Source organism: Lates calcarifer, linkage group LG23 (genome assembly GCF_001640805.2).
Source record: "Lates calcarifer isolate ASB-BC8 linkage group LG23, TLL_Latcal_v3, whole genome shotgun sequence".
NCBI classification, from domain to species: Eukaryota; Metazoa; Chordata; class Actinopteri; family Centropomidae; genus Lates; species Lates calcarifer.
Window position 1 is genome coordinate 16,873,762 of NC_066855.1, and position 12,491 is coordinate 16,886,252.

The 12,491-nt window shown below is 41.3% G+C and overlaps 1 protein-coding gene across 1 annotated transcript in view; it reads right to left on the minus strand.

Moving 5' to 3' along the window:
* Positions 1–3,608: 3,608 nt before the first annotated feature.
* map2k6 (mitogen-activated protein kinase kinase 6) overlaps positions 3,609–12,491 on the minus strand; it is a 34,211-nt gene continuing 25,328 nt past the window's right edge. The window contains exons 11-12 of the mRNA XM_018666626.1: positions 12,034–12,079; positions 3,609–11,710 (exon numbers count right to left, since the gene is read on the minus strand). Of these exons, the coding sequence (XP_018522142.1) occupies positions 11,633–11,710; positions 12,034–12,079 (124 nt within the window). The 3' untranslated portion in view covers positions 3,609–11,632. The remainder of the gene's footprint in view (positions 11,711–12,033; positions 12,080–12,491) is intronic.

Consider the following 12,491-nt stretch of genomic DNA (forward strand, 5'->3'; position numbering starts at 1 on the left):
AAACAGACCTGGCACAATCCAACTCTTTCTACTAATGGATGGAGCAAGAATATTACAATCCTGAAGCCCCTCAACAGCCACAGAGTTGCCTGTGCCCTGTTCCCTTATTCACTCACAGTAGTAATAACAATTACCACTGTCACGAAATAGAATAATGTTCATTTAGTAACTCTCAGTTCAAAAATAGAGACCAGCTGGAATGCTTGGTAAACACAGCGCACCATTTGAATTTTGGCAGTTCCACTCTGGTTTTTTTAAAAAAGTGAAACATATGGTTCCCTGGTCCCCACCCCAATAATTTTCTTACAGTCCCTAATGACAGACATATGGGATTACTATTAAGTTTGGTCTCATTTTTAAGATTCATTTAAAGAATGAAACACAACACACATGCCGCCCCCTTCCACCGCCCCATTTTTTTTTAATTACATGGAATTCCCTCCCTTTCAAAACTTCCCAACAGGCAGCAATGTTACTAAACAAGATGACACAAATCTTACTCACAGTCAGTCGGTGTTATTTCAAGATTAAAGAGGGCTTATGTTATGTTACACTCGTCACGTTTCCATTCACCAAAAATGATCTGATAAGCTCTTGTTCCCAGAGCAACGATTAGAGTAAAAAAGATGAATGAATGAATGGGAAAATCTGGGAGGAGATGACTTGTGCGGAGATGAGCAGAGGCCAGCGAGAAGGAAATACTCCTCACCCTCCTCACCCTCTTCCTCCCCCAATCCCAACCTTTTTTACACGAGCCTCACTCTGACTGATTCATCTCTTTCCCACTTTCTACAAAGAGGGGCAGGAAAAACAGCATAAACACTTCTGGGATGGGGGTGGGGGGAGTTACAGGATGTTGTTTGAGTTTTAGATCCTGTTTTCTTCCCTTTTCCCAAGGAGCTACGCTAACGCAGGTGTACAAGCAACCCAGCCACCCCCACCCCCACCACCACGTCTCTGGCCCTCACTCCCCTCCCTTTTACCCAAATAAGTACAGCTCTTCCCTTTTTCTGGTGGCAACTCCTCTCCTCACAAAGCCTTTTACTGTTGTTTGGACTTTTTGGCATGGTTGATCTATTAGCAGCCTGAGGGGATTAAGGAGGACAGAGCGATCAGGGATTTTCGTGAGGACTTTTTCTCTTATGCAACACTTATTTTCCTCTTAACGGGAGTGAAAGTATCCTCTTGTCAGTCAGGTCATACAGTTGCAAAGCCTGAGGCCTGAGTGCTCCAGAGGCCTTTTGTCCGCTGCACTCTCAGAGAACAAAGAACGGGTCAAGTGAGGCTTTGCTGAATGATAGTTACAGTTAGAAGCTGTGGGACTCTGAAGGTAAAAACCTGCATTAAGGCCCTCCCCCCATGCATGATAACATAAAAGAAATCCAGTTGCTGGACATGACAGCTTGGCATGGCTGCTTTTGGTTTCTAAGAGGCATACATGTCAAAAGTTTAATGATCATAAAAACTCCCCGCTCGTGCCCCCGAGTCCGGCACCAAACCCAAACTTCACATCCCACCCCTCAACCCACCCCCCTGAAAAAACTCAGGGGCTGCATTTCATTATAAATCATTCTCCAGTTTTTAAGTGCGCTGCTCAGAAGAGTTTCCATGACATCATCAGCTGTCAGTATGGGAAGCCAGTCGCTTATATTCGGAAATTCAAACCAGGGCACGCAGCAGCAGCATGGCAGGCGCAGCGAGGAATCTCCCGCTGGGCTCAATGTATGAATGGTGGCACAAAACCTGCAACGTAAATAGTGTAGGTTATTTACCTTGAGGGAAAAATGGTTTAAAGAGGAAGACACAGTGTTTATTACTGTCTTAACTGTTTATTCAAAAAGACCCGATTTCTAGAGATTTTCCAATTCAATCTGTGAATATTGCTGTTATTTTATGGTCAGAGAAATGACTCTCTTGCTCCTAATATACAAATCAAAGTGTTGCATAAGTTGACAGACTGTAAAGGAGCCTGACCCTCACTGACAGTGGGGTAAAGGCTCTGTACGTCGGAACCGAAAGAAGAAGCTTGAATGACGTCGGAGGATCAAGGAGAAAACACATTGTTGGAGCATAAAAATGCAACCAGTTGTAGTGTTGTTAAAAATAAACAGAGCAGCATTCCAGTGACACCGGATAGCTCTGAGCATTTGGAAGAGGACTGGCATCTCCCAGACCCTGACCTTAGCCTTGAGAGGTGTCCTGATTTACACAAAGCGGGACGGGCTCAGGGGGGTGTGAAGCAGACTGACGGACAATCCTCCACCCTCCATCCCCTCCCAAAATAATAAACAGAAATGTGACACATATTAGGCTTTATGTTACCTTCTATGAATGCAGGATGGGGATTTTCTAAACTGTAAGGTGAACTTTGCTCCTTTATTCCTGAAAGATGGTGGTGAAAGGAAGCAAGACATTGTGTGGAGCAGCATAGGGCTAAAAATATCCACCTCCCAACTTAAAAGCCTGTGTCTAAGAATTGACTTGGTGCGTGGGGATGTGCGTCAAAACACACTGTATGTCAGAGCAGGTGGTGTGTGAGAAACGAGGAGTCACAGGTAGTTTGCTTTGTCGGGGGGGGGGCTCCTCACTCACTCACTCACTCGTCCAATCATCTCTCGGCTCACTGTTTAGCTTCCATTAGGTTTGTTTTGCTTTCCTTAGCCCCTCGCTCTCTCATCTTGATTTTGTTTGTCAGGCTATGCAGGAGATTCTGTGTTTTTATTTTCTTTGTTTTCTTTCTTTCTTTTTTTTTTTTTTTGCACGCAATATCCTCATACTGTATGCACGCGGAAGTTCAATGAGTCCAGTTCCCAGCCTGGGAGTGCAACGCTTTGGAGCTGCTGTGCTACGTGACACTTCTCTGGCCTCCAGGGGAGAATTTACAACCCAAACACATCAGTCTGAGGCCTTGAGGTCAATAAAGAAAGAGAAAAAAAAGGAAAGAAGCAAACAAGAGCTGATGTGATGATATGAAGCTCCATGTCTACGTTAAAATTGGGCTAGATTTGGTTGAAAAGTTTAAGATTTATTTATTTATTTTTTTAAGATGTCAGCGTAACAAAACAGTTGTTTCAACAGCTTTTAAATAACTACATTATAACTACTTTAAATAACTACTTAACCCTGAAATTAAGTTAAATACTGTTGAAACAGCAATGAGAAAAGATAAAATAAACTTTAGTCCTGATTTTAACCTTGATATTTTCTTTTGATCTATAAATCAACAGATCAGAGGTTACACGGAAAGAAAGCGATGAACTGGTTCTGAGTTGTGAAGGTTACAAGAGATTAAAATAAGTCCTCTGAGACTGGACACTTGAGCGACTTACAAAGTGGTATTACGAGATATGACGGGCCAGGGCTAGCTGGTTAGCATGCTAACTTCAAAGAAGAAAAGAGGTGATAGAAATAGAGGCATAACATGAGTTAACACTGCCATTTGATGCTGAACTCACAATGTTTCTAGCTTAGCTGTTTGCTAACCAGTCTAGAATGTAGTAATATGTAATAGCAAAAACTTACATATAGCACCTTAAACACATTAGTCTTGTCACCCTTTGGCCTCCAAAAATAAAAGACATGCTAAAACAACAGAACAGACAAGGAGCTTATTGTGTAAAAATACCTCTTTTTTATTGAATTTCCATCATTACAATTGCACACAATCAGTTTGAGCAATCTAAAATATTTATAGAAATTCATTGAGCTCTAAATGAACAGTCATCAGTCTTTAGCAGAGGCTTTAGAGACGTGTAAATATACTGAGAACTTCACTTCCCATGGGGCGAGGAGCTGTAGCCGCGATAACCCTCCCCGAAAACCCACCCGACAGCAACGAAAGACCCTCTTCCACGTACAGTAGCATCTCTAGATACGTCTTATTCTGAAAAATCAGCCTGGCGCTGCCCCGACACATCCTCCCCCACCCCGAATAGAAGAACACAACACCGCAACATCAGAAGTCACATACAGCTGTGTGTACCAGCAGTTTACCACCTGCAACAGAGAAACAGAAAGCTCCACGGTTCACAAGTCATGTCGTAGTATTCAACCTCGAGAATGCTCGAAGCAAGAAATGTTGTGCAATAGATGGGTTAAAAAAAAAACAAAACAAAGAGAACCTCAGCACAGTTCACACACAGAACGACAGATTTACACTCGATATAATCTGGCAAAATCTGGCAGAACACAATCTGTAAAGGGCTGGAAGGATTCCTCTTATGCAGGCGTACTGATATTTTTGATTCATCCGCTGACACATTTTGAGGATGAGGAAGAAGGTGAGCAAAATTTCCTCTGATTCTTTCTGAGCATCACAAATCTATCTGGCCTTCAAACACTTAAATAAAAAAGAGGCGCCTTGTTCCAGTAAAAGCCACGTGCCTACTGGATGTAACGCATCATCCAGAAATACGTGCCTGTTGTTGGGCACTCAGAAAAACTCAGAGGTTAGCGGGGAGTAATGATGGAAAGTTTCCACTCGGATGTCCTGCCCCCATTGACCCCCAGTGATCAAGGTTTACTCAGCAGGTGACAGCAAGCCAAAATAGATTCACGGACGGGAACTCCCACGTGCAAGCAGACATACATGAGACACTCACACAGAAAACACAAGGTCTGACATGTACGAGAAGCTGAAACAAAGAGAAAAACGCCTTTTCATGATGCAGGTTTTGAGGAGGATGAAGACTGTTTTATCTGTGTCAGCGATGACACTCGCTCCATTATCTCCCCAGAGAGGAACAGCAGGGTAAAGATAGCACTGCCCTCCGGCCAGCACACTGACTGGGACAGACAAATGGGACACACACACACACATAAACACACACACACACACACACACACACACACACACACACACACACAGGAAAATACCATGTGACGCGTGATTGGACTCGACTCTTTTCTCATTATAGCCTATTGAAGATTGAATATGAGTCAGCTATGACCAGAAGTGTCAGTGCTGCTTGGAGAAATAAACATTGACTGTGGAGTTACAAGATTCTGAGAGCGGCTCTGACATACTAAGCGTCAAATATTTGAATGAGCATTTGATAAAACAGTACTCTTGTTAGTAGTGCTAAAGGCTTTTCCACAGATGAAAAGCTCTGCCTTTAAAAAAAAACATGCACTTTCATAATCATAAATGAATTCAATATCATGATTAACGTGGATACTGTAAATTCTCAAATAAACCCCGAGCATAAGTTGAGGGGTAAGAGAAACCCTTACATTGCTCTCATGGTAAGTTCAGCACAGTAACTCTAAAGTGTGGCTTCATAATATTCATTACTGTGGTTCTTTTTCTTCTTTTACAAAAAAATCACTCTATTTGATCATTTTCTACTAGTGGGGATGAGAAAATGTGGGTTAATATCAATTGAACTGCAACTTTGGAAAGCTGCTGGCAGATAAATTACACAGAAACTAAAAAGAAAGCAAAATGCCTCTCCCAGTTTTGGTAATTTATATTTTATTTCTTTGTGGGACAATAGTGGCCATGATTTTTTGACCACTGCTTGTGCAACTGAGCAATGTCTCTGCAAGTTTCTAATTTTTCTTACATATGCATCCTGTGAGACGATACACACTTCACAGGCTTCACATCTAAGCCTTGACTGCCAGCTGATGGTGGTAATTCACAGAGAAACGCAGCGATGCACCAGCAAGAGAACAGAAGCAGAGGAGTGTGGGCTGATGTAAACCTGACTTTAAAAAAAAATTAAATATAAGGTTTGCAAATGTTTATGTAGCCAAATGTGCACTCAGTGTGCCTGTTCTCAGTGTGCCTGTTCGCCATCAAAGACACAGACTGCATTCTGCTGAGAAACACTCCACAGGCCTCCTTTACTTCACTTCCAGCAAATGTTTCAAAATAAAAGTTTTCAGGGGAAGTTAAGGGACGCTGGCTCTAAACCTCAAGAAGGCTTATAATCTAAAAGAGACAAGAATGGATTGAGTTTGCATTAAGCATCCAGGAACAGCAACAACAAACTACCTAAACAAATAGGAGCAGATATAGAGTATAATTAGTGGGTCTCAGATAAAAGTGCAGTGCCCTCTGTAGGCAAAACAGCAACTATTTGAGAATTTACAGCATCACAATTTCATTTATAAAAAGTCAGAACCTTATAACTCTAAGCTCTTTCAAAAAAGCCACAAAATTCCCTGCTTAAACTGAAACAATGTCCACATAGGCTGAGAACTTTCATAAATTAAATGACCGCTTGCTTACAGTAACACACTCATAATGTGACTGTGTGATATGGCTCCTCAGTACAGTGCAAAACATCACAGCAACATGCAGTGTCAGTGTGTCCCAGAGAAGAACTGAAGGACAAAAACAGTGTTTAAGCATCATTCACAACAACGAAGAAGTGTTTAAATGTAAATGTACACCACAGAAATGCATTGTTAGGCACTTAAAAGACCTACAAAAACTACACACACCTAAATCGCTGCTACGAAACCATGCACGTGATGATGAATGATAGGGGAGCATCTCATTGTTTTCAGCAGGTGGGATGTCAGAGTGTCTGGACTAGTTCTCTCCTAGACGCTCATCAAGCAGCTGGAGGTCTGCACACACTGTCCCCCCCTCCTCAAAGACTCCCCCGTCCCCTGAGCCCGGCTCAATGTGAGCTCTTGCTTTTCTACTCCGGCTCTTTGGTCACATTCGCTAAATTAGTGAAAATGATGCTGATTATCTGGTGAACAAAGAGGACTCTGGTACATTACTCATCATGAGACCCTCAGGGACTCGCCAGGGTCTTTTCCAGAGAGAGAGAGAGAGAGGGAGAGAGAGAGAGAAACAGCATGCAGTGGACGACCCGATCAGGATGGACCTGTGACAGGCCACACTAGACCTAAACAACCTTCTCACTCTGCTGAGAAAAAGCGTGACTTGAGTTTTGCTAATTTCATCATGCAATAAAACACTAAGAGCAATAAGTGCTTCTCATGAACATATTTCCACCTTTGGCACAGAAATGTACTAATGAGGGAGGCCTAATGTCCTCATTACGCTGACTGGCAGTGATTTTTGTCTGACAGACTGCCACCTACCCTCTGACTCACCTGCACTACAAAGGAAGAGAAAAGGAAATGAGGTGTATGTAGGAGTAAAAACGCAATCATATCCACTGTGTCTCGTAAGCCTATCAGCAAAGTCGGCTGGGGTTTGGTAACTGTGATGAGAGGAACTGATGGAGGTGGGTGTTTAAAGGAAGCTTAATGAGCCAGGAGTTTGTCTGTTAGTAACACTTCGAGGAACATTAAGGAGTTACCTGGTGAGGGGTAGGCAAAAGGTTGTGGGACCTTTGCCCTGCGAGGAACAGATTATGAGGAGAAGGGTGAAAGGAAAGTTGTTTGTCTGCTACAAAACAGGAAACTCCCTGGTGAATGTGTTTAAATGACAGAGCAGACTGTACGGGACTAAGAACAAAAGACTTTGTTTTGAAAGGCTGTAAAGCAGCATAGACAGAATATTATTTCGCAAGAGATATGAATGCTACTGAATGTACTGAACATTAGAGTGTACAACCTGGTTAAGTCTGTTAAAGGCCCAATCTGTGACTGAACATGAAAACTGAAGGGGTATTTGCGCAATAGCTGAATACTTAAAAGCTACTGTATCTGGTATATTTATTTGACTAGTATCTTTCTATGGAGCCCAAGAGTATTTGATATTTGGCATTTAAAAAAGATTTCTAATCACAAAATTCCAAAACTATTAAATTTTAGGATTATTAGGGCTTTATATCTTTCTTAATTTTCTGATGGTGTAAGTTTTATTTTGTAGAAAATTAAGACAATCCTGATGAGAGGGTGTATTAGTGTGTTCTGATATCACCACTGGAGGGCGACACTGTCAGAAATGTATAAAAACGACACAAATAAATTAAATGATGACGACAGTGATGAAAAAAAACAATGTTTTTTTGATTGCAGTAAGATACCAATTGAAAATTTGAGCCTGATTTCAGCAGAATATAATCATTTAAAGCTGCATTAATTCATCTTTTTATAGTAACCCATGATCAAAAGACCTTGTGTGACATAAATGAACAATTATCGCCCGACTTTGTGGTTTCCTTCAGCTCTATAAAGTGTTTTCACGATTTGATTTTGCGCCTGCCTTAACCGTGCTGTTTTGGTTCATTGTCACTGCTCTCATCAACCTGCTCCAATACAGTATACCCAATGTACACTACCTGCCCGCAACAAGCAGCAGATGGACAAAGTATGACTTAGAGGACTTAGTAGAGAGTTAAAATTAGACGTGGTCTTCACCAATTGGCCAGACTACAAACTACAAATGCTCATGTACATGTCAGCAGGCAACTGACATGTCTGCCATAACTTTATAAAGTGATGTTGTGTTTACAGGTTGTTCTGCTGCCCCCAGGTGGCCAAAAAGATCATTAATGCACCTTTAACCTTTTGGGGTTGTCTAGTATTTGTCTCTGTATTAACCATTTAACACCCTGAAGAATTTATAACAAATGCTCACTTTTTAAAAAAAAATATATTAAACCTGTGTGATAGTCCTGGATATAAAATCTTAAAGGATTTGTTATAATGTTAAACTGCCACCATATCTATCTTTGGCTGTATAGCCTTCCATGCATTGTACCTGGATTATTTTAAGAATCAAGCAGTTCTGAAAATGGTCACAGTAAAAACTCAAGACTAATCTGTTTATAGATACATTTTACATATTTATATTTATATTTTGTCTTAATGCTGGCAGACTGTTCAAGTTCTACGTAGTGGTAGCTTCCCATGGTTTAAACAGTGGGTGGAAAAGGTTAAAATGGTGTCATGTCAATCAATTTGAGAGTCATAGCAGATTCCAACCCTTTTTGTCCTCTTTTACATCACAGATTGTGCCTTTAAGAACAATCAAACTACTTCAGCGCTAACAAAGCCACTGAAACTCAGCAAAAATGGACTCAAAACAGACACAAATGCAGAATAACATCAAGTGATAACCCAGCAACAAGATATTTATAGGCAAGAAGATGATGTAAATTCTCCAAAAGTGACAATACCCTGCCATCCTGCCACATACAGTATTTCAAGTTTCCCATTTTGTCATTAGAGTAGTACTTGCATAACAACTAAAAGCATCAGTCGAGCTCTTCTGCGAGCAGCTCACCACTTTCTGCCATCAGAAACCAACCGTGAGAAAAAAGCCAAGAACCAAGGCAACAACAAAGATGAGTACAAACATATAGAAGAAAAATACTGACAATCCGGAGCTCCATCTACAACAAGAAGCACATAGTAATCAAAACAAACAGGAAGTGGAATTACGATGCCATGCAGCGTGTGAAGAGGGAGGAAGGTGACATGATGGGAGAGGCAGAGATCCCTGCATCATCCTTATTACAACATATTATTTTCCTTAGTCATTTTTCTATAGAGAGGCACATAGAAGGCTTGCAAGTTACAGTTTAAAAGCATTTACGTGTTTGAGCCAAGAAGAACACGACTAAAACAAACAAAGCCCACACAAACACACAAGAAAAGTCTCTAATGGATCGGTCAAGTTTCCAGAGGGAAAACAGCAGTTGTAATAAATAAGAGAAACTGCAGTAAATATGTCTGGGGAAAAAAACCTGGATCTAAATAATAACAACAATAATTAATATAATATTAATAATAATAATAGTAATAATATCCAGTTCTTTTCATGTTGAACAAGGAGTGGAGATGGTTGTGATTGGCTCAGTACAGACAAGAAGGAGAATATGGGCAATCTTCTCCCACAACTGACCACAATGTCAACACACACACACACCTCACTTAAAAATGTGTGTGTCATGTTGGGCTGCACGATTGACTGGATTTAAATCACAATTTCATCCTGTACCTCTGAACAATGTTGTGGATTTGCGCTGCAGAAAACTTCTAATTTTTCCCAAAGTTGCATCAAAAGGTGACCAGACTTGATTACACCTCTTGACTGACTCAGGAAAATGAAACAGAAACTGAATACCCAGTAACGCTCGAGAGAGAATGGCAAAGCGAATGTGTCAGTATACTTCAAACAAAGTGCTTGTTGGATCATCTGAAACCCTTTTCGACAAAGACTGGATACTCTTTTAAAGATTCAGCACGGTCAGGTAAATCTGACACTTGTCGACAGCGCTGATGTAGGTTCACCAAAGTTGAACTCTAAAGCAACGCACAAAATCTGTTTGTACAAAAGCCTGTGGACGTGTTCACCTGCTTGACCAGTGAACTGTCTGCACGTGCGAACATAAATACTAAGCTGCAGGGCAACAGTCTGTGCAGACCCCTGCACACGTGGACAGTCAGACTTCTGAGTTCTAAGTTCCAAGTTCAGATTTTTCCAGTGAAAAGAATTTAATTTCGGTCCAAATTTTGGTTTGAACAAAAATAACCACAAACAAAATTGATAAAAAGATTTGTCAGAATTAAGGACACAAAGTATCCAACCCAAAGTTCTGAGAAAAACTTCTGATTATAGAAAAAAATTATCACATCCCTTTGGGGATGGACTTTTTTTTTCTTTCAGATTTGGGCGACGATGGGCACATGCATATGCTTAAGTGCACCAGTGTCTGGACACAGTTTGGACAACCACCTGATATGCTACAACAAAATATAAAAAGTTACCAAGGTCACAAATCTACTCTGCCATTTGGACACAAAATCTGTCTCAGTTAAGACAGAGCATCACTTCAGCTGACAAGCTCTCACAGGCGCAACGAGACCGCAGAGGAAAAAGTGTTACCATTGTCATTTCATCCAGAATCGTGCAGCTCTTCGGACACACACACGTCATGCACCAGATCACACACATACAAACACACTTACGCACACTCACAGGCAGCCAGAGCCCAAAATGTGTAGTAGACCTCCGTTGTAATCAAGGGAAAGCAGTTGAAGTGCAGTACCTATTTGTGACCACTGGGAGGGCCTTGAAGTGAGGCCGTACATCTCCAGGTCTTCAACCATCGGACTCTACGACTGTTCCTCACTGGCCATCTGAGCCCGTTTTTACTCAGAGATATATTCTGTACATGCAGTCAATTAATAAACCAATGCAACACTTGCTTTGAGTATACAAACATTTAGATTATACATAGATAGCATTATATCATTCATCTTTTTTTATATAATCTGCACCTCTTTTCACTTGTTTTTCAGCAAAAAGAAGAAAAAAAAAAAAACCTTTTGTTTGTTTGACCGTTACGACAAGCCACACAGTCAACTCGCTGACTAATAACAACGTTTGAGTAATAGGTGATGCACGGAGGTGGGACAAATCTAACCAAAGAGGGAGTTGCATATAGACATCTTAAATTATTCCAGATTATGAGTGAGACACCCAGCACCCCCACCCCCTCTCCCATGTCAGGTAATGCACAGAGGACATGGAGGCCACATGGAGGCTGGGCCCAACTCCTCGGTCTGCTTCGGCAGCTTCTCCCCTTGGTTCTGTCTGTCTGTCTGCGGAGGGAGGGGTGGGACTATGGCGAGGTGGAGGGGAGTCCTGCAGGTAACAGGGGCTGCGATTGGTGCTTTGTTTTGTTTGTTGTATTTTTTTTCTTTTTCTTTTTGACAGATCCTCCCTCCACTCCTGTGCAAGTGTGGCAACTCAGTCCCCCAAGATGACTTTCACAAAGCTAGCCACGTCGGTTTCTTTGGCCTCATGGGAGGTGAAGAAGGGATGTTGCTGCGGAGAAGAATGACATTAATTTAGTCTGGGTGTAATTAGATTTTATTAGGCCATCAGTCCAGTGTATCATTGAGAACTGACTAATGGAGCATCTTGGTTTGTCTATACTAATGTGGGAGAATAGACCTTTAGTCATATACAACTAATAGTCTTAGTGCGCCCTCCAGTGTCTGATAAACAGTATTACAAGATGACCACAGGTAAAAAATGAATCTAATCTGTTCATAGAGTAGAATAATGACAATAAAACAACAGTAGTAAGTGAGACGAACAAAAATAAATACATTTTTAAAAAACTGGAAAAAAAAAAACCCACTCACCATGAGTTCTGTGTAAGTCGGCCGCTCTTTGGAAACTTTCTTTAAGCTGCAGAAGCAAAAAACAACATGGAGATCAACTCACAACAAATGTAACATCACAACATGAACTAAACCTCAGTCTTAAAGCTCGGCTTTTATTTCAGCAGCTGCTTCACTGTCATTCTACAAAAGCCTGACAATAAATTTAAAGGATAACTCTGATATTTTTGAACCTGGGCCTTATTTTCCTATGTTTTTCTGGGTGTAAATGATTACTAGAGACAAAACTCTTTGGAATCAGTACAGCACTGAACAAGAACAGTGTGCCCGGCAACCACGAACAGCTGCTGCAATGTAATCCAATGGGCAACTGTCCAAGTCAAAGTACGTGTGTGCTTGTTTTTGCCACTGCCAGGCTCAGATTGTTATTACAAGTGTTGCGGTTGCCGGGTACACTGTTCTTACTCAATACTGCTCCA